The 26,212-nt window shown below is 40.9% G+C and overlaps 1 protein-coding gene across 8 annotated transcripts in view; it reads right to left on the bottom strand.

Moving 5' to 3' along the window:
• The window catches only part of fryb (furry homolog b (Drosophila)), a 73,768-nt gene that overhangs the window by 13,007 nt on the left and 34,549 nt on the right, over window positions 1–26,212 (bottom strand). For 5 of the 8 annotated variants that reach the window (XM_039776876.1, XM_039776870.1, XM_039776871.1 and 2 more), the window contains exons 6-47: window positions 26,126–26,205; window positions 25,799–25,879; window positions 23,071–23,239; window positions 22,600–22,692; window positions 22,225–22,323; window positions 20,456–20,557; window positions 19,836–19,939; window positions 19,357–19,465; window positions 18,716–18,802; window positions 17,446–17,617; window positions 17,227–17,359; window positions 14,638–14,745; window positions 14,291–14,417; window positions 13,863–13,976; window positions 13,396–13,560; window positions 12,761–12,847; window positions 12,378–12,637; window positions 12,025–12,214; window positions 11,262–11,386; window positions 10,375–10,432; window positions 9,865–9,956; window positions 9,497–9,669; window positions 9,104–9,264; window positions 8,909–9,019; window positions 8,531–8,685; window positions 8,225–8,324; window positions 7,904–8,075; window positions 7,203–7,459; window positions 6,970–7,116; window positions 6,628–6,796; window positions 6,404–6,494; window positions 6,155–6,228; window positions 4,755–4,905; window positions 3,642–3,745; window positions 2,514–2,605; window positions 2,253–2,346; window positions 1,833–2,052; window positions 1,520–1,671; window positions 975–1,162; window positions 770–864; window positions 459–657; window positions 129–350 (exon numbers count right to left, since the gene is read on the bottom strand). In XM_039776876.1, coding sequence (XP_039632810.1) covers window positions 129–350; window positions 459–657; window positions 770–864; window positions 975–1,162; window positions 1,520–1,671; window positions 1,833–2,052; window positions 2,253–2,346; window positions 2,514–2,605; window positions 3,642–3,745; window positions 4,755–4,905; window positions 6,155–6,228; window positions 6,404–6,494; window positions 6,628–6,796; window positions 6,970–7,116; window positions 7,203–7,459; window positions 7,904–8,075; window positions 8,225–8,324; window positions 8,531–8,685; window positions 8,909–9,019; window positions 9,104–9,264; window positions 9,497–9,669; window positions 9,865–9,956; window positions 10,375–10,432; window positions 11,262–11,386; window positions 12,025–12,214; window positions 12,378–12,637; window positions 12,761–12,847; window positions 13,396–13,560; window positions 13,863–13,976; window positions 14,291–14,417; window positions 14,638–14,745; window positions 17,227–17,359; window positions 17,446–17,617; window positions 18,716–18,802; window positions 19,357–19,465; window positions 19,836–19,939; window positions 20,456–20,557; window positions 22,225–22,323; window positions 22,600–22,692; window positions 23,071–23,239; window positions 25,799–25,879; window positions 26,126–26,205 — 5,682 coding nt within the window. The remainder of the gene's footprint in view (window positions 1–128; window positions 351–458; window positions 658–769; window positions 865–974; window positions 1,163–1,519; window positions 1,672–1,832; window positions 2,053–2,252; window positions 2,347–2,513; window positions 2,606–3,641; window positions 3,746–4,754; window positions 4,906–6,154; window positions 6,229–6,403; window positions 6,495–6,627; window positions 6,797–6,969; window positions 7,117–7,202; window positions 7,460–7,903; window positions 8,076–8,224; window positions 8,325–8,530; window positions 8,686–8,908; window positions 9,020–9,103; window positions 9,265–9,496; window positions 9,670–9,864; window positions 9,957–10,374; window positions 10,433–11,261; window positions 11,387–12,024; window positions 12,215–12,377; window positions 12,638–12,760; window positions 12,848–13,395; window positions 13,561–13,862; window positions 13,977–14,290; window positions 14,418–14,637; window positions 14,746–17,226; window positions 17,360–17,445; window positions 17,618–18,715; window positions 18,803–19,356; window positions 19,466–19,835; window positions 19,940–20,455; window positions 20,558–22,224; window positions 22,324–22,599; window positions 22,693–23,070; window positions 23,240–25,798; window positions 25,880–26,125; window positions 26,206–26,212) is intronic. The other 3 variants (XM_039776872.1, XM_039776875.1, XM_039776877.1) reach the window with 1 other exon arrangement.

Raw genomic sequence — 26,212 nt, 5'->3', positions numbered from 1 at the left:
AGTAAGGAGCAGCACAGCCTTCAGAATTTGCTTCCACTCTTCTGCTTCTAGTCTTATCTCTGTCCAAACTTTTTCTTCTACAATTACATAGCTTCCCCTCTAAGATTAGTAAGATTCATCTCATCTACCTTTGACAGCAACTTGTGAACAAGGCGAAGTGACATCTGATATTCAAACTCAAAGTCTGACTCCATGAGGGACACCGCCACCCAGAAGACTGTGGCCAGTATTGTTGAAGGATGGGAAACATGGGCAGGATCCGATAGAACGCTGGGATCAATACGATTGGTTGATGATGTGCAGGACCCGGAGGTTCTACCTGTCCGGGCAAGGCCATGACTGTTGCAGGCCTGTGGGTTGAAAATTAAATATAACGCTGAATTAGTGAGATGTACTGTGTTCAACAAGTCTGCTCCAGCATTATGGTGTCACACTAAACAACGATCTTTCTTTCTTGCCTGTATGCGATCCAGAGTTGCACTGCGAGGAGGATCACTCGACTGATGGCCGCACTCGCCAAACTTCTTGGGGACCGAGTAGGAGCGCTGGTGGCGTTGTGACGACAGACCGACAAATCCTGGGCCAGGGAAGTTTAACTGACCTGTACTCTTTCTGTTCATCAGTTTTTCACTAGTCATGAAGTCTGGTGAGGATGTCCTGTGAATAAAACACAGTAAAAATGAATATACTTGCATGCGGTGGCCTTGTATCAAACCAGAAGGAAAATTACATGATGATTTAGCAAAATAAAGACTAAATTCTAATTTACCTGGTTAGAGCTGCCATAAGATCGCTGTTTTTCAGACACTCTGCTAGATTCACCACCACTGACTCCAGTGTCAACAACACCTCCATCACATAGCCCTGAAACACACCAGAATGCATTCTCATTTGCACAGTAAAGAGGCTGTTAAGTGCTGTAGTAGTTCTCTCATATACGGTCTCTAACCCGACAATCTCTTGTTCTCGCTCACCTGCACCTCGTCTCCGTGTTCTCCCACCACCTCAACGAGGCGTGAGACCAGGTCAGAGACTGCGTGGTTGTTTATTGGCTGTTTGAGGGCTCTGAAGATCTGGAAAGAGCGGCCAGCATAGTGACGTGAGGAGCTGCACAGAGCCGTCTGTAAAGCCACATCGCTCAGCTGATGCTCCAGGTGGAAGTCTGTATGAACAGATGGATGCAAAGACACATAAAGACACACACAAACACACATGCAGGTTTGTTTGGAGATAAGGGTTATCACTTTTAACAAAATTACAGAATTGTTGAAAAGATTGGCAGCCTCTATTTGCCCCTAGACTTTATTGTGCATGTTGTGCCAAAGTGTTGGATTTTGCATGTCTGCAGTCTTGTGGATTGCCTCATGGCAGAACCCAGAAGAAGGCTTTAAACAAATCATTTGAAAATGGAATATGGATTTTCAGAAATGCTACACATAAACCATAAGGTAATAAGTGAGCCCTGATATTTCTGATAAACAGTGAAAGACATTTGGCATTAACGTGAGCGGTTTCTCACTTGACTTGGACTCCTTGAAGACAGAGACGACGTGGCGTAGGAAGTTGGAGAGCTGATCCGTGCTCTTGGAGTTGGGGTTCTTTGGTGTGATGTCCTCATGCACCCACAGCGGCCCAAACGCTCTGAGCAACAACAACACAGTACTCCAGGCACTGTATACCCACCACCAGTAGCACCACATACATGTTACACAAGCACTTAAGTATGTGCAAAGTGCACACAGTGTGCACTATAGTGAGATTTATACACACACGCGAACATTTGTTCGCCAAACTTCTAGAATTGCACAAAATGTCACCGTAGGAGTGCGTACCTGGTGGAGAGGAACTCGATGAGTTTGTTTGTTTTCTCGTCCGTTTCATTGGGTGTATCCTCAAGGTCTTCCAGGTCATCAGGTGTTACGAGGGGCAGATTTCCAACACTGCCTGCAGTGCTGCCGCCACCCAGACTGGCAGAAGAAGAGTTGGAGGTGGAGCTGAGGCCAGAGTCCGCCACTGGAGACGTCTGCCACTCTCGCAGGAAGTCAGGTACATCTAAGGGAACATGATGATAGAGTATACAGAACAACGTAAACTATTATTGTATATCCCAGCAGCTTTATAATATTGTTAGGTACTGTACTGTTTCAGCACTTGTTTTTAAATCGGTTCTCTAATCAAACAATAATTTCTATACATTGCTAAATGTCACAGGATTAACACGTGTGTACGCATGTTGAATATTTTCTACTTACGCGACTGCTGGTACTCTGTGTGGTAGCTGGACTTAATGGTGAGGGTCTTGTTGTCACTGATCTCTCTCGTCAGCATCAGAACTGAGGCTATTACCTGGAAATGCAAAATGGAGGATTCATCAGTGGAAAATTGAAATTCATTTTTGACTGAATAACTTTCCAGTGCCACTATATGCAATGTTAATTCAGGCTAAAATGGCATAATAATAACAACAACAACAACAACAACAACAACAACTAGTATGAGGATCCCACTCTGACCTGGAAGTTGTTGTTGCAGGAGAGTGCAATTAGGAGGTGGAGAAGGAGACGTTTGCTGTGTTCATAGACCTCTGGTCTGTAGTGGTCCAGACCTGCCCGATCAAATACACATCCAGTAAGACAACAACATGATTGAGATCACTATACTAACAGGTGGGAACAGATACACACAAAGAATGACAAAAAACACAGCAAAAATAATTAAGAGACTTGGTTGCCCCTTTTTTATTAGCTTGTATTGATGCTGACATTTATCTGCATATCTGTCTTGCTTAAAATGTAATTCTTAGCAAGTAATTATTCATAAGGATAAAATATATTAGGATAATTGAAATATTGCTAGATAAATTTTGGTGTACGCTTTCTTAAATGGCAACTTGTACAAGGGCTTGTTGTGCTTCATTGGTTGCTATGACAACTCCCAACTAGGGAGCGTGTATCTCCTACTATTATATTACTATAAATAAAACCCCACTATTAGTAAAAATATATAATATTAAACCATACAAAATGTATTCTTAGACAGCTTAATGCACACAGTAGCACAGATTGGATGAACAGCCTAAACTTGAGGGTTAGTATGCTAAATATGCTGAGTACATTGATAATACATTTCTGAACAGCTGACAGGGTAGGTATGTGTCCACATGTTAGATAACACTGGGGAATGTGTCTGTATGGGTCTGTCCTGAAATGCACGTCTGTGAAGGAGGGAGATAAAACCTCATTCTGTTACGCTATGAGCTTATTGGATGTCATAGAAAATACCTACACATCTCAAGGTTATTTGTGTGTGTGTGTGTATGTGTGTGTGTGTGTGTGTGTGTGTGTGTGTGTGGGGAGAGGACGTTGTTTTTGTCAGGACATTGAATGATGATTTTCGATCTTATCTTTTTAGTTTAAGTTCCTTTAAGTCTACCTCGTGTTCCCTCATTGGGAGATAAGAGTGAGATTGGCTGGAGAACTTCTCAGAGTTTAAACGGTTGCCGGTTTTCTTTTAACTGTTTTCTTTGTTTAAATTATACTTTTCATTCCTCTTTTTCTTTTCAAGATTAATCCACTAAAGGCTAGACTTACCAAGAAAAAGATAGACCAGAGTTAAGTTATGTGTATGCTGTGTACGCCTACCCAAGAAGAGGGCGTGTAGTAGCAAAGGCAGGTGTAAAGCCCAGTCTTCTCTCACGCTGTGGTCCACCACCATTTCAGTCATGAAGATCACTGCAATGTTACACCTGAGAACCAACACACAACTCCAATGAGTGCACAAAATATCAACAATACTTGGTCCATGTGAGGGCTGTAAGGTTGTGTACTGAGGAATGTGACCATCCTTTAAGGCTTGGGTTAAAGCCCCTGTGACATCAGTTAGCCCACATGTATTGTCCTGGAGCAAATATCCCGAATATATAGCTCTGACAACATGTATGTTCTGTTATTCAGAATAAAGGGACAAAAAGAAAAGAATCCTTTCCTTCAATCAAATCAGGGATGCAATTTTCCAGAGTGCAAGGCACCGTCTTCAGTTTTTTTTAAATTTATTTACAAACATAAAAGACTAAGAAAATTATGAAAATGAATTCAATTAAAACAATTTCGGATACATTTTCTGTCGGTCAACTAATCAATTAATCAACTAATTGTTTCAGCTCTAAATCAAATCAATATAGAAAAAAGCTCAAGAAAACTACATTCAAGAGAATACCTGCATTCTTTATTGGTTGGAGGATCAGTAAGTTAAAGAATGTGCTTGAGACAACTGAGACAGACTGTGCAAAAAAAGTGATTTCCAGAAAGAATTTGTTACTCAGTATTAAGTTTTATACTGGAAACTAGTTTTGTGTATATATTGCTGCTGGAATTGTGAGGCTCATCTTAGTACTGAATGACAATTAACATGACAAACTGCAGATACAGAATCTCATTTTCATCTCATCTTCAGTAATGACTTTTAAGGTGTCAAGAGAGAGATGGAGAAGATGAATTAGTAAATCCCTCCTAATATTTATTCTCTACATAGCAGAGACAGAGCAAGCTGGCTGGGTTTCATTTTGTGCTCGAGTTTATCACACCATCTGTGGGTCGGTGTAAGTTGCCCGTGTTAGAAAAAAACCTTGCTTTGCTGACTCTGCTGATACGTTGCTGATAACTGTTCCAACTCTCTCTTCTTTCTGTGTGTCATTTTTGTGGTTGCTTCAGAGTAGCTTGTCTGTACAGTTTGTGCCTATGCTTGTTTGTGTGTACCTATGCAGTGGTCCTCTAGGTGTGATGGTTTCTGGGAGGTAGTCAACCAGAGGAGCCCAGCAGCCTCCGTTAACGGGCATGGGTAACGGCTGAGGGTGGTTGGTCTCCAGAACACCCAGCAGCCAACCAGCATATGGCGGGAGTGGGTCAGCTATAAAAACAGACCAATCCCAGGATTTAGTTAATACAAATACTTGAAACATATATCTCACACACATGAGGCTCTCTCTATGAACTTTAATGATATCTTTGCATAATACATTGAGCATAGACCGTCAAGCACAAAAAGGTTTTCCCTATGTAAATATTGAAGCAGTGAGAAACAGCTAATGTAAAGTGTATTTCCTTTTCTTTAGTCTACAACTACTGAAATGTACAGATTGTAATGAGAAATCAAAGTCATTTATGGGTCTTTCTTTTATGTACCTACATTTATTTTATGATGTTTAATACTTTGCTTAAAGGTTTGACATTTTGGGAAACACGCTTATTCGCTGTCTTGTCAAGAGTTAATGAGAAGATTGATACCCCTACCACATCTGTACGATAAATATGAAACTACAGACGGCTAACTTAGCTTAGCGTACACATTTTTTACCATCACCTCTAAAGCGCACTAATTAACACGGATATATCTCATTTGTTTAATCCAGACAAAATTAACCAAGATGACAATTTGCCTATTTACGGACAGTTGCTATGCGGACAGCGGAGACTCCACGAAGATACTTGTTCCAGCCAAGAAATAGTCTGACACATAACCTTACCAACATCATCTAATTTTCAGAAAGAAAAGGAATGAGCGTATTTCCAAAAAAGGAAAACATATATACTGAGGAAGATATGTTTCCTTTTAAAGTGCTTGACAACATAAAACAGTGACATGCTTAGTCACATGAGGACTACCTGCAGCAGACTCACGCCTGGAAGCCTCCCAACACAGACGTTTGCTAAAGATAGACTGGGTATCAGTGTGGTTGTGTTAAATCTGTGTCAAAGGGGACAGTGGTGGACCTTGGCTCGTATCCAAATAACATGTTTGATATACAACTACAACATAAACAACAAAAATGAAATGCAGTGAATAAGACACAGGTTTCAGCCTAGCAACGCCAGAAAAGCTGTGCTTATTTGGCTATTGATTCCTTTCCTTTGAACAGTGCCTTCGCCATAAAAACAATGTACTGTCAATCTGTACATTTATGTCTGTATGGAGGGGGGTCAGAAACAATTAGCATGAAGGTTTTAGGTTAAAGTGGCGAACACAATGGACTGACAGGAAGAATCCTTGTCCTGGAGCTCTTTCAGCTGTGATTCCCTGTGGGCTGTGTGTGTGAGTGCACATTGTACAAGTACAGCAAGTTTGTACATCCATTCTCATGAGAACCAAGACAACTTACTCTTTTCATCCTCGTAGGAGCCGCAGGAGCTGTTGCTGTAGCGAGACTCCAGTCTGTTGTGAGCCCTGGCCATGCTGAGAGAAAATACATGACGTTAAAAGTTTCAGAGTCTGAAAAGTGTATAGTCTTATATTGTGACTGAAAGGTTTAAAAACATTGATGTTAATATCACTGCGTAACTGATTCGATGCGGACATGTTTGACATATTTTATCTAGTTGCGCAAGCCTCTTGGGAAAAAAATACTGACCGCTCTTCACTCTCTCTGACCAGCTTGTTCTCATCTGTGTCTGTCAGGATCTCCTGACCAGCCACCACAGTGTTACTGCTGGACGTGGTGCCTACGCATAAGACATTTCAGAGATAATCTTCAAAGATATAGTACAGTCAGCCATCTGTCATATAAAAAGCTATCAAGTTCAAAGCCCATGTTGAGATGAAAATATAGAATATGACAGGAACGTCTCCTCTCACCTGTCTGGGAGGTGGAGGCTTTGTTGCTGGCAGCAAAGCGATAGAAGGGAGGGTTGTCACAGTGCAATACTACAGGGTTAACTGGGTCAGTCTGCTGCAGCTCAAACAGGAGCTCCTCCATAGTCTGGATGGTGTTGTTGCGACACAGGTAGATCACTACCTTCTTGATCTAAAAAAATAAATAAAATAAAATTATATATATATATATATATATATATACAGTATTCATTCACATTACCTCTGCACATTTGTTATGGTATTTAAATAAGTTTAAAAACTGGGGGTTTTAACAGAGGCCACTTTCTTTAGAGTAGTGTGTCAGTGTGTACAGACTACACTTACATAAGGCAACAGTGTGGTATCACTGCTGACTCCACACAGGCTGATAAGGAACTGCAGCGTGATCCGTAAATTGTTGCTCCACCTCTCATTGGACACGAGAGTGTTCCAGGCATTCTCAATCTCTGGGCCAGGAACCTCATCTCCATACTGATAATGTGAAGAAAAAAATGCAGTTGAAAGGCAGGAGATTTCACTGGAAAAGGGGGAAAAATTTCACAAACACGGCTTCCTACCTTGGCAGTCATGAACATGAGGTTATTGAGCACCAGTGAGGTTGCCTGCAGGGAGCCCCAGCCGTTGCCTCTCAGACTAGGCGACAGACCCATGCCCTGCCCCTGACCACAAGGTTCTTCCTCTGGTGTGCAGGGGCTTGAGGCAGGGGGTAGGAGCCCCGTGTCCACTAGCTCAATGTTACTAAGCCAGGGTAGCAGGTAGGACAGCATGATCTGCCTGCCGTTGGGGTGGGTGGTTGAGAAACGCTGGCTCACCTCTGCACAGGTACAAAAAATGTCAGAGAATGTTAATGTTAGAGGTGCCTTGAGGAAGCTGAGCGTTCTTTGAATGTGTTCAATAACAGGAGAAAGACATTGGGAGCAAATTTAACAACCGTCTCAGGGAGAATACTGCCCTCCTAGGAGTTTTGAATGTGACGGTAGTAGTATTCAGCACATTGGACAGTAATGTCATGATAAAACAGCAACTTTTTCCTTAATCTGATATACAGTGTTTGGTGTAGAAACATGATAATGTAGGGAGACATAACAGGGTGGGGGGTGGAGTGAGATTTTTATTTACAACTGCACCTAGGATGTACTGTTCTCCACAAAATAAACATAATAGGATTTTAGTCTTGGTCCTGTTTCCTGGACTCTCTAATTAAGTATTCCAGTATGTGGTACATAACCTGTGTACACATTATCCCTGAAAAATGTACCTGAGAAAAGAGGCAGAGTGAGCTCTGGGTACATGCTGGCCAGCTGGATTGAGAGTTGAGACAGGTTGACGCTGTACAGGGGAGGCAGGGGGCCGTGTGTTCCATACAAAATATTACCAGGCTTCTGCTCCACCATCCGCTTAGAGTACGCACACAGCTTAGACTCCAGCACCTGCAGACACATTATTCATCTTTTAAAGTCAAAATGCATGTCAGGTTTAGGCTTTATGCTTGTGTTCTCCTTTCCCATCTCTTTGTGTGCAATTAATACATATTTAACAGAACTGTGTTTATGTACCCTTTATGAATGTGTGTATGTACCTGCATCAGCTGCATGGATATCTCATATATTTCCCTGCTGGTGTCTGAGGCCTTGAACAACACCAGATTGAGCAAAGTCACAAGGTCACATGGGTAATTCCTGGCAACGTGAGGAGAAATGGTCTTTAGTTGGAGCAGTGTGGGAAATTACATTTCAGATTTTAATGTTTACACATTTAAACATTCCAGCAAAGAGGTTAAAAGCTATAGAGCGGTTTCCTGGAGCTGGTGGATCTTCAGTGTCTTGATACAGCAAACGTCAGCAGGGCAGATTCTAACAACTGTAACAAATGCATGATTCCCCACCTGTTGCCGCAGACAGTGGCGATGGCCTTAAAGCAGCCAGATGCCAGCTGGTAAGATCCAGTGAAGCAGCGGTCCACGGCCCAGTTGAATAGATTGATTTGGTCTGGGTTCAGTTCTAAGAGCAGGATGACCACCTCACATCCCAGACGGTGCACCTAGGGCAAACACGTGTTATCATGAAGAGGGACTAATCCCCAGACAGGATTAGCACAAAAGGAGCAACAGCATTAAAGAAAACTTAAGACTTGAATAATAACATGTTGGAGTTTTATATGATTGTGTTTGAATTATTCAAACTTCTTAAGGTGTACCCGAAAACACATAGAGAGCTCCTGTGCAACAAGTTAGAGGCAACATTTGATCCCTGAGTTGACCTACCCGTAGGTCGTGGCAGGCCAAGATGTTGTCAAGCCATTTGTAGAGATAGCCGTCAGTGGAGAGACCCACATTGTCAAACACTGGACCGCAACACAGAACTGCTGACATGGCCTAGGAGACAAAAGTTGAGTTAACGCTAAGGTTTCTGTAACTCCTGCTGTGTAGTAAGGTTTGGGAAGTATGGGTATTGCTTACTTTGAGAGCACAGTATTGGTAGCGAGTGATCTGGTGGTTACGGTCACTGTAACGATCGAGGGGAGTGAACATGACACTGAAAGGTCCAGCCCATTGGCTGAAGAGGATGAAAAGATGGTGTCTCAGAGACTGTTGAGGGAAGAGAAAGCGCCTGTGGTGGACTGCGCAGATGTGAGGGTGAGAGAGAGAGAGAGAGAGAGAGAGAGAGAAGGAGAGAGACATGGAGGGTCAAAATAGAGAGATGCTCAAAGATTTCAAGAGTAAATTTAAGTCTGGCTGACATTAGACCTTATGTTTGTCTGTGGCTGAGGAAAACTGCGAAAGCCACGGCTACTACAACTACTAGTACTGACAGACCAATGTATTATGAATTATAAGTAAAAAATGATTTACCAGGAACACACTGAATGAGATTAGCCACCATCCCGCTAAAATGGGCTCTGATGTCTTTAAGCACGTCAAGCTCCTTCTCATTCTCAGCCTCCAAAAGCATCCGGGTTAGATCAACATACTCGAGAAACAAGGCACCCAGGGCCAGGGAATCACGCTCCAGTGCTCCATTGGTGCTGTAGAGGAGGAGATGGAAATCTAATTTTACATGTGCATTAGCAGGCTAGAAATTATAGAAGGAAGGAGAGAAGGATGGATATGTAAATCGACAGGGAAAAAGCATTAATGATTACACCTGAGCCCAAGCACATAAGGAAAAGGGCAAACAGAAGAAACTAGAGGGCACTCAGTGGATTACATGTGTGTGCTACCTGTCACTGATAACCCCTGCATTAGCCAGTAGTTCAAAGATCCTCAGCAGCTGCAGCCTGAGAAGATCCCTCCTCTCTCGGCGCTTCTTGTTCTGAGAGCACAGACAGGTTTTCCATTTACTGCTAAATGTGTGTTAATATACGCATGTTTTTGTGTTTATACTGGGATACTTGGTTCTTGAAAGGAAAAGAGACTTATCTTTACATTAGCAGTACAAATACTCAATTTTCCTATACAATAAATCATTAACCAATGAAAAACATCTATAATAGCTATGAGCATACACTATATACTATATACTAACTTCTACAGTCTTATTAAGTCTATTAACTGCCGTATATAAAAGAAGTCTAACCCAGGATTCTATTTCATGAAGAGAAGAGTTTCACAATTTTCTGTCTCAGATCAATAAAATGAACCTAATTCTGTTCAAGTGCTGTCAGTGTGTTTCTCTCTCACTGTGTGTGTGTGTGTGTGTGTGTGTGTGTGTGTGTGTGTGTGTGTGTTACCTCAGGCCTACGTTCCAGGGCTTCCTTCATCAGTGGATGGAGTTCTTCGACTAGCTCCCTAAACAGGATCAGAGAGGGCAAAAATAAATTGATTGCCCCATTGCTTAATGCGACCGATCAAATCTCCTTCCCTGTAGATGGAGGACGGCCTGATTTAAGGGAACGAGTTTGTAACAGATCTTGTGCAACCCAAATGTCACATGCCCTAAAACCACTAATCCTCAAACACAGTCATGTTAGACAAATTTGTCTAGGGAGACCTTAATCCCCTTAATAACAGTGAGCGCCCTTTTGGAAAACATTTCAGATTAAAAATAGATGATCTCTTTTAAAACGAAATACCTCCCTTTCATAATGGAACCTCTGTCCCTTAAAAAAATGTGATATATCTCTGTTCCATGAATCTCTTCTACATCAGTGACGCAGTTTTTCTTTTCTTTCTGAATGTCAAAGAGGCATGCAGCTTATCTCAGTTATGAAGAGAATGTAAGGACAGATGGACTCAGTAATAGAAGAAGGCAGCATGAAAAGACTTTCTTATGTAAGAGATAAGGAGCAAATCTAGCACATCATCCATTTTCTATTGTGATCTAATGTGCATCTGTTTTGTGGCATTCCCTCCATTCAGGCTTTGTGTGTTAATTCACCACCAAAGCAAAATCTCACACCAAAGAACAACAGGCCTTGGTCACATAACAATGACAAAAAGCAGTTTTATGATTGTTGAACAGAGCATTACATTTAGAAATTATTTTTTTTGTAATTAACTAATTATTTGACATCTTAGTAGCTAAAACAATATCTAGCACTTGACCCAAGTCCATGTGTACAATGCAAGCTCTATGCGTTTTGTCGGTGTACATTTCTGCATGTCGCTGTTCCAGTACCTGAAGACCAGAGCGTTTGTGCATCCAAATCCCAGCACCAGAGACTCGGTAATCTCCAAACTCTCAGCTCTCATCAGCGGGACGAGCTGTTTTAAAAGCCAGGCTACTGAGGGAGTGCCTATCACCTGAGCGATAAAAAGAAATACACAAACATTGATGATACAATTTTCCAAATTTACAAAAAGCTGGTTACAATATACACTTCACTTACTTACTTACACTATCATTATTAGTACAGGGTTGAGTTTTTATTTTTATTTTTTATTAATGATGACAGCTCCTCTGCCTGAAGATTATTCTTTACGATTAAAATCACATTCATCAGTGCATCAGGTCAGAGCAACAATATATTCAATATTTTCCCTAAGAGCTTAAAACGATAAATCAATTTGCAGCTGCTTTGATAATCAATTCATCTTTTCATGCAAATATATCAATCTTTCTTTGGTTACAATGTCTCCAATGTGAGGATTTGTTTTCTCTGTTTATATCGTTATAATATTTAAAAAATATATTATAATGTTTGGATTTTGGCTGGTTGGTTCTGGGAAATTGTGATGAATAATGTTTCACCATTTTCTGACATTTCAGATCCTAAACAACTAGGCTAATCAATCAGTCGAAGAATAACCGACAGAATAAGTAATAATCCAAATAAATGTTAGTTGCAGGCTTTTTCGTGAAGTTTCTGAAATTCCAAAGCTTTTTAAGACCTGGAAATGATCCCAAACATTTTTTTTTTTTTTTAAGCACAAACACACACCTTGTTGTCGTAGGTGACGCTGCCGTCGGGCGTGGTGGCCGTGATCTCTGGTGTGGAGGCTCTGAGGTGACCGGGGGACATGATGCTCGGCTTAGCCACACCTAGACACAGGATCAGGTAGTTACGCCAAAGAGAGATGTAGCTGTCACTGGAGCCTGCCGTGCTGGTCTTCTTAGCATTAACTGGACTGCTGCAGAAAGACAAAAGGAGAATAGGCAGGACAGATATTTGAATTTCTCATAGACACAGATTGTTTGTTGTATGAGATACGTGATCATTCTATGGTCACAGACTGTTATTTAAGTAACAGGTAAGTGCCTAAAAGGTACAAAATAATGAATGTGTTCTTGTACTTGGGGTCAACCAGTGGCAGTAGCAGCTGGAGCCGTGTAAAAGTGTAAGGCCAGGCGTATCCCAGGGCGGTGGGGCAGTGTTTGGGCAGGTGCTCCTGCCGCAAGAAGATGTGCAGACAGAGCACCCACGGGTCCTTCACACACTGGGCAAAGATCCAGACGTGGCTGGGGCTCTTCACGTCGTAGGAGCTGCTCACCAGTCGAGCCGACCACTCCACCAGCCACTGGAGGTCAACATGGTGGCTGAGAGGCAAGGTGGACTGAGGGAGGGGAGGAATTTAAGAATGATACACAGCAGCTAATAAAGTCATTTGCAAGATTGTGATATGAATTGTTTTTCTGATATACTAACATTCCTGATACCTTCACATAAATACACTTACGGAGTCGGAGACTGCCACGTGAACAAAGCTGTCCATTACAGCTGGGCTCAGCTGGTCCATGACCTCAATCATGGGTTTGTCATCATCCTAGAGGGAAAGACATTTATAGAATCAGCTATTTTTATAACCGCGTCATACAATGTGAGAGAATTCACAGGCTGCATATCTAATCACAGCTACGGTCAGATGGCTCTCCTTCCATTCTGCTATTTCCACGTCCTTTCTCCCTCTTTAGTAGAAATTTGCCACCACCTGCTTGATACATGTTGTTAATATTTGTATTGGGTTGTATATTCATCAGTTTTTTCTTTTCCCTTTTTGGTGTTCAAGAAAAATGTTTGAAATGCAATTTTTGAGGGTTACAAATCTAATTTAACTTTGTTTCTTAACTTATAGCTTGTTTTTTATATTTCCTTTTCCTTTGAGGTGGGTAGATTTAATCAATAAGAACAAAGGATAAGATATATAAGCTTTTGCTTCAGCCTAAGCCCTTTATTGACCAATTACTGTTTGAGTTTACACTAGGATATGTTTAGAATTATTGTTTTATGATGACTGACTGAATAAACAACTACTTAACTAAACTTAAAAGCTATACGGTTGTTGTGAGATGTTGTGAGTTTCCTGTGCTGTACCTCAGCATGTCCCAGCGCTGTGAAGAGGCAGCGTATTTCTCTCAACACACCGACAGCCAGCTTCCTCGTGCTGATCTGACACGAGCAGAGGAGCAGCAGAGCCAGGCCCTCAACCGCATGGAGCACTGAGCAGTGAGGGCTTCGCTCTGGCAATCTGGGACTGGACTGATGGAGACGGAAGACAGAGAGAGAGAGAGAGTGCAGGAGGCGAGTAAGAAAAGAGTCACAAATACTACTGTAAGTCACCTGGTTTGACCAGTAAGTAAACCTTTAGTTGTGGCAGTTGACACAAACTTGAAGAATCCCAACTCCCTTTCAGCTCATCATTTTAGTCAACCATCAATGAACAAAGTATTTCAAAACAAAGAAAATGAAACAACTTGTAATGTCTGAGATATTGCACGGTATGTGGCAACAGATATCTGGCGGATATGTCTGTAGAATAGTTTTTTTTTTAAACTACAAACCTCAACTCCACCTCGCGTCTTCCCCTGGAGCTGCAGCGCTAACCTCCACTGTGTGAGCAGCTGGAGAAGGAGTTTCACAGATGCATCCTGCAGACCTTGATGGGTGTCTTGAACCTGGCATAGTTTGGAGAGGGACATTTATAGAAGGGCTGCCATTGTCAATACAGTATGTTAGTATTTGTTGGTAATAAGGATAAAGCCTTATGAATCACTCTTGTTGTGTTTTTCCTGTACCTTTGCAGAATCAACTTAAACCATGGAGACAGATTACTAGGGGAAACGCTGTCTTACTATTTTCTGCTGTTATCTAGTATTTATCAATAAACCAAGCCTAAACACATGTGTAAAGGAAGTGCAACTAATGCAAATGCAGGATATCATATTTTACTGTCTAGGTAGCTGCAGGTTTCTGTCAAGTTCATTTATACCTCGCGCAAAAGGAAATGTGTGTAACCAAACAGGACGTCCTCCCTCCAGTCTGAGAAATCAAGTAACAGGCTCTGCAGGGAGTTCTGGGAAATAAGACGAAGCTCATCGTCCATGTGCACTGTAAGTCTGAGGGGTAGATGAAAACACATGAACAGAGTTGAATGAGCAAGATCTCGTTGTGGGACCTCACTGACAGAAACAGAAATCTCTTCAAAATGTATAAAAATATGTAACAATGGTGAGCTGTAACTCAACGGAATAGACCTGAAATAAACATATGCGTTTTGAATAGAATTAGCATGTAATAACAAACATTAAGTCAAACATTAATCCTTCTCTAACTCACCGTGAGAGAAGGTCAATGAGCTCAGGCTTGGACATGGCATCAGGGAGGATACGAGGAATGGCAGCCACACATGTCCTGAACAGGTCGATTTTAGGCTTCCTTTCACCACTGTCAAAGATGGAGGGGGACGTTAAGCAGGCTTGCTTAAGGCAGGGAAAGTTAGCCATTTGTAACTCAAAATACAGTTATGTCATGATTGCACCAGTTCACGAGTCTGGAGGGAATTTGCGTGAGGGAAGAATCTGATCAGTTTTCTATTTTATTCAAGGCCGGAGACAAACAATTATATACAAATTATAGACCCGTCTCACTCTTATCTCAATTTTCAAAAATACTTGAAAAACTTTTTGTTGCAAGACTGGACTGCTTTGTGGAAAAAAATAATCTATTAATTGATTGTCAATATGGATTTAGAGAAAAAAGATCAACATCGATGGCTTTGATGGAACTTATCGAAAATCTAACAGGTGCAGTTGATGATAAGAAGTTTGCGGTGGGAGGGTTCATAGACCTCAGGAAAGCATTTGATACTATAGACCATGATATTATGTTGGAAAAAATGGAAAGGTTTGGAATCAGAGGTGTAGGTCTGGAATGGCTGAAGAGTTACATCAAAAATAGGAGACAGTATGTACAAGTGGGAAATGCCATGTCTAACTTAGTTAACATCACGTGTGGCGTGCCACAAGGTTCGATAATTGGACCAAAATTATTCATTATGTATATCAATGATATTTGTAATGTGTCCAATATATTGAAATTTGTCATTTTTGCAGATGATACTAACATTTTTTGTACAGACCACTGTTTACAAAAGCTAATGGACAAAGTGACAGTAGAATTAGGTAAATTGAAAATGTGGTTTGATGTAAATAAGTTATCTTTAAATTTGAAAAAAAACAAAGTTTATGATTTTTGGAAATCGCAAAACACATTTAACAACTCATGTAAGCTTAAGGATAGACACAGAAGAGTTAGAGAGAGTTTATGAACACACCTTTTTGGGGGTAATTATTGACCATAAAATCAGTTGGAAATCACAAGTAAATCATGTAAGATCCAAAATCTCCAGAAGCATTGGGGTGTTGAGTAAAGTCAGACACTTCCTAAATTATAGATCTATGAACACTCTCTACAGCACGCTGATACTACCATATTTAACATACTGTGTTGAGATTTGGGGAAATGCCTGTAAAACCACTCTACAGACAGTGTGCACAGTTCAGAAAAGAGCTATACGAATTGTGAATAATGTTGGCTTCCACTATCATACTAATTCTTTATTTCTCAAGTCAAATACACTGAAATTCATGGACCTGGTAAACCTAAATACTACGTTAGTTTTGTATAAAGCCCGAAATAATCTACTTCCTCCTAATATTCAAACTATGTTTAGAGAAAGAGAAGGGGGTTACGCCCTCAGAGGCGATCTAAATTGGAAACAACCTACCTGTAATACAGTAATGAAAAGCAGGTGCATTTCTGTCTGTGGCGTGAAGTTATGGAATGCATTACCAAGGGAATTAAAACATATTGGGAATGTTTTTAAATTTAAAAAAGGTTTTAAAGACATGATACTAGATAAGTATAGACATTGAGTATTATTGTGTGTGAAGGTGGATAATCATGTTGATGATGACAAAAAACCATTACCATTATAGTTGTCATCATTAATTATGATATTATTTACCTTAAGATGGCAGTTGTAATATATATATATATAAAGCACTGACCCTTAATGGGTGTATGTATGTGTGTATGTATGTTTGTGGGTATGTATGTAGGTATGTATGTATATATGTATGTAGGTAGATGTAGGTATGTTTTTAACTTGTTTTAAAAATGTGACAAGGGGGGGGGCGTTATATAAGCTGAAGCTTCTAACCCTACCCTTTGGTTATAACTAATGACCAAATAAATTCATTCATTCATTCATTCATTCATTCATTCATTCATTCTATTACTCAAAAATTTTAAATTAAGCAGCTGCGCAGTCGCCAGAAATGTTGGCGAGGGTGGGGGTCTGTTGATGTAGACCACTGCCATGTTTTTTTTGGAAATGTCAGAAAGTAAATGTATATTGGGAAATGGTAAGTAAGGAGTTACAACGAATACTAGCGTATAAGGTCCCTAAAAGTTGTTTGGTGCTTTATTTATGTAAATTCTCTGAGGAAAATATTATTGCTAGTGATAGATATTTGATCAAAATACTGCTTGATGCTAGCAAGGAAGATATCACTCGGAACTGGGGTAAGGAATAACCACCAACGAAGAATGAATGGCTAACAATTGTGGAAGAAATCTTTTTAATGTGACTGACACATAAACTGAGAGTACAAGAAAAACAACTGGACAGAAAATGGGGAAAATGGACCCTATACGAGACTCAAACGACAACACTGGACTAAAACAATAGTTAACAGAAACATTACTCTCCAAGGTTGTAAAATGTGAAGGCAATTCCAAACCAGATTACTTTTGTTTTCTATGCTGCTGTTTGTGAGTTTGTTATTTCATTTAATGTCAATAGAGATTTAAGTGGAAAAAAAAGGCTAAAAAGACACATTGCTGCACTTTGTAGTTACATACGTGATCATGTCCTCTGGTTCTTTGTTGAGCATCTGGACGCTGGTGAGCATCATACAACGACCCACCTCCTTGTCCAAGTGTCTCAGGATGTTGTCCAGAGCCTTTCGCACCTGGGAGTAGTACAATGACATGCCTGTGGAGAACAGGAAGAGACAGTTCATGGAGTTAGAGACTACATTCAAGTTACACTAGTTTGAATGCCTACAGACACACACAGACCTATTAGTTTTGCTTCCTCTTCAGTAAGCGTCTTGCTGAGATAAGTTTTCTTTTTCTTCAGAGAGTTTCCAGAGGGCAGAGTTGCTCCTGTGTTGGGCATGGGAGGCTCTCCGTCCTTCTGTTGCAGAGCATCTGCTATCACCAGGAACGCCCGGAGACCTATGTTCATACGCTGGAACGTAGATAAAGCACAGCATCCTCAATATGTGCCAGACAGTCTGTTTATCAAAAGCAATGGCAAATTTGTAGCAGGGATTGAGTAAATGCACATCACCAGCCACAACAGTATCTTTACTTCTGTGTATGAATGTTTGTTTGGGAATATTGTGTTTTTTTAAACATTCAAAAAGTCAGTGCCTCTCAATACATAATTGTTTTTTCCATTTTACAGTGTCTGTAATGTACTACTACAACATGGATATGATTAATGGTTTATATATTGTGATCTCAAAATCCTGATTACTGTCTTACTGTAAATGTAAATATTTCTGAATTATCCCTAGCGGCAGCAAATGTAATTTGCAGCCAGGGTCAGTCTAGCAACTCTCCGTTGGCTTGCGAGCTGGAAAAACCAAATTCTGGTCAGGCCAATCACATCGTGTATAGAGTCGGTGGGCGGGCTTAACATAAGGACGGCAGAGTTGCGACGGTTCCCTGCTACTTGAAAACAAAGATGATGGCTGCTGCTGCTGGCAAACAGCGGTCTTTCGAATCGGTTTTGGCCGCGACTCTGGAAGACTTGGAGTTAAGCACTGAAGTCATTCTTAAAAAAGGAAGATGTGTTCAGAGTTTTGCCATCCGGATACGGCAAAAGTTTAATCTATCAACTAGCGTTGCTCTGGTTGGCTATTGCGTGCAGAGGGAATTTGAAAGACAACGGTTTATCCCGCCCCTCGGATTGAGCCCTGCCAATGGTGAGTTCCCAGACCCAACATCTTGATGTGGGTCTGGTTTGTCAGGCTAGTACTCCCCAACATCTGTAAACAGACTTTAGTTAAGTAAAATCAGTGGAGTTCCCCATTTAAACTGCAGTGATTTTAATGATTTGTTTCTGTCCATATGACCAGAATCCTGTAATCCCATTGCATATCATCAACCCCAAGTGCATCTCTTTACAACAGCTGCAAAGGTCCCTATTCAAAGCTCCAACAGAGAGCATACCGTTCTTTACCTTCCTTCCTCGCTGACTGAAGACTAACAATAAGAACTGGAATGCTCATCCTTGTAATATGGCCAGGGGATACACTGTAAATCTGTGTGCTCTTTTTACCTCGGGGTTGAGACTGAAGGCTTTGGCAGGTTTCCCAACACTCAGCAGGTCAAATATGATCTCCTTCATGGCGAAATCCAGCCTCTCCTGAACAGAAGACAAACAAACTGCTGTTACAGGATTTCAGAGTTAATGTGGTATGAGGCAGCTAGTACATTGACTGTATGTCACCGATGGTGCACTGATGGGACATTTTTATTACATAACTGATAACATACAGAAATAACAAATGAAAAAAAAGAGATGTAAGGACAAGACAATGTATGGCTATAATAAGTGTTATTTATCTATATGTGTTATTTACACCAAATGTCATATACTGTATAGTGTTTGGTAATCATGTATTATCAGAGCAACTGTGGGATTAGGTACTGAAATGATATATGTTTTAGCTATGTTTAGTATGTTTTACCAGCAACTCTCTCTAAGAATTTTAGATTAACCAGTGTTTGTGTTTCTTAGTGATAGCAGAGAGAAGCACAGAATAAATCTTAGAAGTTGGCACACTGTTGGTTCCACACTAAACACAACAAACCCCACTTCATCTCTCATGTGCTTTGACCTAAAGCAGAGAGTACCAACCTACATCTAAGACTTCATGTGAGTTTGTGCATGAGAGTGTGTGCAAGTGTGATACAGACCTGCGCAATAAACTGGATAATCTTGACAAAAATATTAAGGGGCATGTCTCTGGGCACAACACTCCGACTCCCTTTGGGGAACAGAGTGGAGGTGATAGACGTCAGCCGACTGAGGGAAGAAGGAGAGACAAGAGAGAGGAGAAATAGGTTAAGAAAATCGTTACATGTTTCTCTTTCTAATGAAAATAAATCACGTCCACATCAATTTTAGGAAGCATGCATAACACCACAATAATGCTCTGCATTTCACAGAGTTTATAAGTTGGTTGAGTTAAGAAGGAAATCTGCAAAACACTTTACATCAGAAATGTTAACAGCACAAAAGAAGAAGCATAAACAGAGCTTAACTTGTTCATGGTTAATATAACAAGGCATCACAATTTAGTTTACAATGACATATTGATGCTAAAGACTTAACACAGGTTAAAGTTACATCTTACATTTTATTGATGAGAAATATGACCACATGTGGCTGTTACCTCTGTGTTCCAGTGTTGCTCTCGCACTTTATTCGGATCATGTAGACCCACAGCAGGCGGTAGAGTGATTCTAGAGCCACACGTGCCATCTTGGGGTCTTTATTCTGCATTCATGCACGTGGAGACAAAAAGTTATTATGTTTCACCAGGAGCAGTATTTCACATACCTACATTTTACAAAAACGTTTCACAGGTTAATTCCTCTTAGCCAACATGACAAACAGAATGGCATTCCTCATATATTGTACCTTACAGACACGTCATTTACTGTATGCACTACATAAAGTGCTTTCTCAGCATATACAGTACAGTGTGATCGTAAAAAGTGTGATCATAAATCTTGTACCGAAGTCTTAATGAGCATGACCCATAAATCGCTATGTTCTTAACCTGCAGTGTTTCCCTTGAGGCAATTCATACTGACGGTTGATGTTAAAGTTGAAGTTCACTGTGGTATGCATGTACATGTTTGTCCCTTTGTCAAGATCGTTCCCAGTGGGCAGACATTTATTGCACAGGCTGCATTGTTTTTGTGTGCGAGTATAACACTGCTTGCGATCTATACAAATAACCCCTACTGGTAATTCTTGCATTTGCATGGTAGGGACAGGAAGGCTGACCTTGAGGTTTGAGAGGCAGTTGTTGAGGAAAATGTGCCAGCGGCTGAGAAAGAACTGCTTCTGACTGACACACAGCAGGCAGGTCACCAGAGGATACAGAGCCTGGTGTGGTGAGAGAAGACAGATGGGAGACATTTGCATCAGGCACTTTAAATTCAAAGTATATTCACTCTATGTAGACATAAACAACGGATTCCGGCTGTCTTCCTCACGTTTTCTACATGCATGCAACTTGCATGCATCTTTGATTTGTTTCAAGCTAAAATCTAATTTCTGAGCTCTTCCTTCATCATCTAAAAACAATGGGCAATTACATTAGTTCTGATTAAGCTTTTCACAATCATGTTCCACTTGGTTCTGGCCTCGTGAATCCCTCGTTAACCTGATTTTTTTTCAATCATCTCTGGAATTAAGTCAATTTAACAAAACAAAACACTTCATTTTCTGTGATTTACCTTGCCACTGGGTTCATTAGACATTTAATTCATTTATTGGAATTGTGAAAAAATAATTTCCTCCATTTCATGGACAAAATGAAAGCAACCGTTTGAACAATACCATTACAAGCTTACGGAAAACTTTCAACATAAAGTTCACATACAGGAATCTGGACTTGGTGTCTCGTCTGTTCAATCATCTGGTAAGGGTATGCAAGTCTGCATGCAGATCATTCTTAAACATGAACACCTTCAATGACTGGTGTGAGTCCAGGTACACCCTTGTCATGAATGGTTCTGGAAATGCTAGGTTGGAGGAGAGTGCGCATCATTTACCTGTCACTCATTATCAAAGTTGGTATTTGTTATCTGTCTCTCTCTCTCTCTCTCTGTCTCTGTCTCTCTCTCTCTCTCGGTACTCAGTTAAATAAAAACAATGTCATTCCCATTATGTCTGTCAGCATTAAATGCGTGGTTAGCTCGGAGGATTCGGAGAATGTGACAAAGGAAATGTGCATACTCGTTGAGTGACATGTCTGCAGCCCTGAGGACACAAGTCTCTGTCGCAGCAGGAGGAACCCGTGCACATACTGTATCACAAATAGCACATCAGCAGCAACCAGCAATAAAACAACACAGCAGCCTGATGCCGTGTTCTCAAACGGCTGTGGAATACAACTCAAAGGTGGGGCAACATTCAGGAGAAACCTAAAGGGAGCATTGTTGCGCTGGACTACAAAGAATCTTCATCTTATTAAGTCACTTTTTTTTTTTTTTTTTTTTTTTTTAAATGTACTGGACTGACTGTTCTTTTTACTAATTTTTACTCATTTTAAGGAAAATAAGACTTCAGAAACTAAAAGAAATGTATAGGAAAGATTAGTGAGGAAGCTTCTTTTTACCAGGAAAGAATGCAGTTAAATTTGGTAATCCTGCGTCAGGAGTGTCGCCTGTTCCATAATTTCCTTAACATTCATGGTTAAAACTTTTAGACTGTGACAAACGGAATTTTCATACCAGTTCTGATAAATAAACAGATTAGTTTTATAGCATGCTTGTTCATGTAAGACCACTATTTTAATAAGGGAGCTATACTGCATCTAATTTGCTGATTCCCCTGCCTGTTTCCCTGCTGTGGGCAAATATTGCCCATCTGGCACTGCTACAAAAACTAGCCTGCGTACTGCACACTGCACTCCTGTCTCCTTCCCATGGAGAGATAAAAGCCCACGTGTTGGAGAGTTACAGTAAGTGCTTTCACCAATTGCTGTTAATGGAGAGGAAATGAAGAGAGATGAGCAGTGATGAAACAGAATATGGGGAAAAACTTACCAGAGAGTGTTTCTTCCTAGAGGACAGGTCCAGTGTGGTATCGTACAAACTTTCTACGAAATTTCTTAGACATGGCACGTTCACTTCGTTCTTCACAGTCTGGGAGAGGAAGCAGAACGCAAAAGTTAGTTTAGAAAAGTGCTTTTTAACAGACCCAAACCCTACCTGATGTGTACAGATAGACAAGACACTATATATATATAAAAAAAGACTATATATTTAGACCAGCAGGTATACTGTACAGCAGAAAGACTAACAGATGTTTTATTTAAAAGACAATAACAATAACTTAAATGTGACTTTGGCTTACAATGGATCCAAAAAAGCAAAAGTGCACAGAGTAGTGCTCTTAGCACTAAGATGAAATGCACTTACAGCAGCTACAGGTACAAGAATCTCCACAAAGAGTCCAGCTAATGAGTGTTTAATGTCTTTATCCTTCACTTCCAAGAAATACTGCGCACACTCCTAAAGACATAAAGAGAGAAAGAGAGACAGTGAGAGAAAACAATGTATGTACATTTGTACAGTGTATATAATTCTGCGATTGCAAAGTTCAAATCCCTGTATTGTAATGGGTGAAGGAAATGAGAAACATTCTCGCCACTGCAATTACCATCAAAGGACCAATAAACAAGGCACTTAACCCCTAATTACTTCAGTGGAACTTCTCAGTAGTGAATAGGATAGCTCTAGGATAGCACTAAACAGCTTCCAGACATGAACTTATGCAGATAAAGAGTGCGTATGTCCTATGAACACTCCTTGAGATACATATACCAGAGCCTCTTTACAATTCGTTGGCATGTAAATAACAGCTAAGGGACCAAATGATTTCAGCTCTACCTGCATGAACTGGAAGGAGGCTTCAAAGTCTTCCACCGGGTACATTTTGATGCGGAAGAACTTGAGTCCCATGATGAGGCTGATGGTGGACTGGATGACGTAGGGGCTCTGCTCCTTCTGTCTCAGCTCCTTCAGCTCGGAGATGAACTTCTTCCTCACTGCTGGGAACCTGCCGAGGAAATGGCAACCAGATGTGAACACTATATTCTCTGGAGTTTTAATAAATGTTTGTAAAAGTCTCAGCGGACTGGTGGTATGGTAAGTGCTATTACTACAACAAAACAGCAAAAAAAACTCATGTGTGTTGATTTGCATATATTAAACTAAACTCGTACTCCTCTACTCTACTCCTCTGCCTGACTCCACCTGCAGGTGGATCACAGACTTCCTGTCTGACCGGAAGCAGTGTGTGAAGCTGAGGAAACACATCTCTGACTCTCTGACCATCAGCACTGGTTCCCCTCAGGGCTGTGTCCTTTCCCCTCTGCTCTTCTCCCTGTACACCAACAGCTGCACCTCCACTCACAAGTCCTTCAAGCTCCTGAAGTTCGCGGACGACACCACCCCCACTGGACTCATCTCTGGTGGGGATGAGTCCGCCTACAGGCGGGAGATTGACCACCTGGTGCAGTCAGAACAACCTGGAGCTAAACGCTCTGAAGACAGTGGAGACGGTTGTGGACTTTAGGAAGGATGCAGCCCCACCCGCCCCCATTACTCTGGGGGACTCCACTGCGGCAGCTAAAGAAGTTCAACCTCTCAAAGACAATGATGGTGCACTTCTACACTGCCATCATCGAGTCCATCCTCACCTGCTCCATTACCATCTGGTATGCTGCTGCCACTGCTAAGGACAAAGGAAGACTGCAGCGCATCATCCGCTCTGCTGAGAAGGTGACTGACTGCAATCTGCTGTCTCTCCAGGACCTGTACGCCTCCAGGATGCTGAGGCGGCCAGTTAAGATTCTAGCCGATCCCTCTCACCCCGGACACAAACTTTTTGAACCTCTCCCCTCTGGCAGGAGGCTGCAGTCCATCAGGACCAAAACCTCCCACCACAAAAAACTGTTTCTTCCCCTTTGCAGTCAGCCTAATCAACAAGGCCCCGGACCCCCACTGACACTGAATCTCATCCTACATCCTGTCCTCTGCACAAACTATATACCCTGAACTTTGCTCATCCCTCAAATAGTTTTTGCACATCCCGCACTAATCCACGCAGCCTGTTTCTTCTTTCCTAATGTTATTTAGTTATATATATATATATATATATATATATATATATATATATATATATATATATATAGATATATATAGTTATATATAATATATATATATATATGTTATTTGTTTCTGTATTTGTTTGTTTATTTCATATTAATGTTTACATATGTTTATTTGTATGCACCAAACCAAAGCAAATTCCTAGTGAGTGCTACTTACCTGGCAATAAGTCTTTCTGATTCTATACACCTGTTTTGCATGTGTACGTGTGTGTGTGTGTGTGTGTGTGTGTGTGTGTGTGTGTGTGTGTGTGTGTGTGTGTGTGTGTGTGTGTGTGTGTGTGTGTGCGTGTGCGTGTACCCACCATCCAGATAGATTTTACAAGCAGTGCTCTGCAGGCCTATCTTTAGAATGGTATCTGGAGGGGTGATGTGGAGGGAATGTGTATGTGTGTGCGGTTTTTTCTGCATGTGCTTTTGCATGCTTCACAGGGGTTGCCACAGCAGTTAAATAAGTGGAACAGTCATCAGCCTTCTGTTTAGCACTGAGTGTTAAAATAAGATAAACATAAACACTGTGATCCATAAACCAAGCTAGAAAAACACACACATAATGCCAAGAATAAAGTATGCGCCCCGATTGTTTATTGCCTGTGTGTACTCAACCTTTTCACAGCCCTGTGTTTGAATAATGTACTATAAATAAATAAAAGGTTGTTAGAAATAAACAAAGAAGCTTAATCAATCATCCACACAGAAGACAGTCTGCATCTGCTAAACCAGATCTCAAAGTATTGACTTTGATCCATTATTACTCGATGACTGTGTTGATGATGAGATGGCTCTGCTAGTGTGCCACACACACACACACACACACACACACACACACACACACACACACACACACACACACACACACACACACACACACACACACACACACACACACACACACACACACACACACACACACACACACACACACACACACACACAGACTACTAGCAGCTTCTTTTCCTCACTTATACATTGAATAGAGGGACAGCAGTTGTAATTGCTGTTTCCACAGAAAAGGAGGTCACGTAGCTACTCTAAGTGCACATGTAATTTGACCTGGATTACAAATGCTGCCTTTTCTGAGAGTAAAGACTTCATCTCATTCTAAACTAAGTCCACATTTAAAACAGAATTGTAGATATTTAAGTGATTACCACACATGGCTTGTGAACAGCGGCAAGGGCAATTGTAACATCTTGAATGATTGTAAGTTATTTTACTGTAACAGGCTGCATCTGGCTTTGTGATATTTTCTGTACTTCAGATAATGCGTTTTACAGAGTTTCACTTAATGGGTATGTGGCAAATTGGAGATTACCTCAACAAGTTCACAACAAACAAACCAAAAGACGTAATGTCAACAGATACACCCTGTTGATATCCAAACGTTTCATGTGTATGCTCACACACAAACATGCATGCAGTATATACATTCCTTTACACAGTACCTGGACTGAGCTACAACTCCCACTACTTCAGCGTAGAGGTCAGCCACTATGTGCATGTTGCCTGTGTTGGGTCCCAGATACCTAGGATGTAAATACAAACATGTATATTATAGTATATATAGATAATATATAGAGTGCTTTGTAGAACTGTGATAACAATAGACATTTCTTATGTTTGTAATTTGCATAAATGCATGTGGATGTCAAATCTGCATGTGAATATGTTGCAGTTGGTCAGAAAGTGAAGAGAGTAATGCAATGAAACGCTAAACTGTTGTCTTCAGTGTATTCTGGTAAATTATTTGTATTTCTATGTATCTTTCTTACCCTTCGTTGTATTTGAAATGCTTGAAGGTCAGGTTTATAACTTCTTGGATGAGTCCATCCAAAAGAGGATGGAGGGGGATCTGGATT

The sequence above is a fragment of the Perca fluviatilis genome, chromosome 16, assembly GCF_010015445.1.
Source record: "Perca fluviatilis chromosome 16, GENO_Pfluv_1.0, whole genome shotgun sequence".
NCBI lineage: Eukaryota > Metazoa > Chordata > Actinopteri > Perciformes > Percidae > Perca > Perca fluviatilis.
Note: the sequence above shows the minus strand (reverse complement) of the source record. Positions and strands in the feature narration are given on the sequence as shown.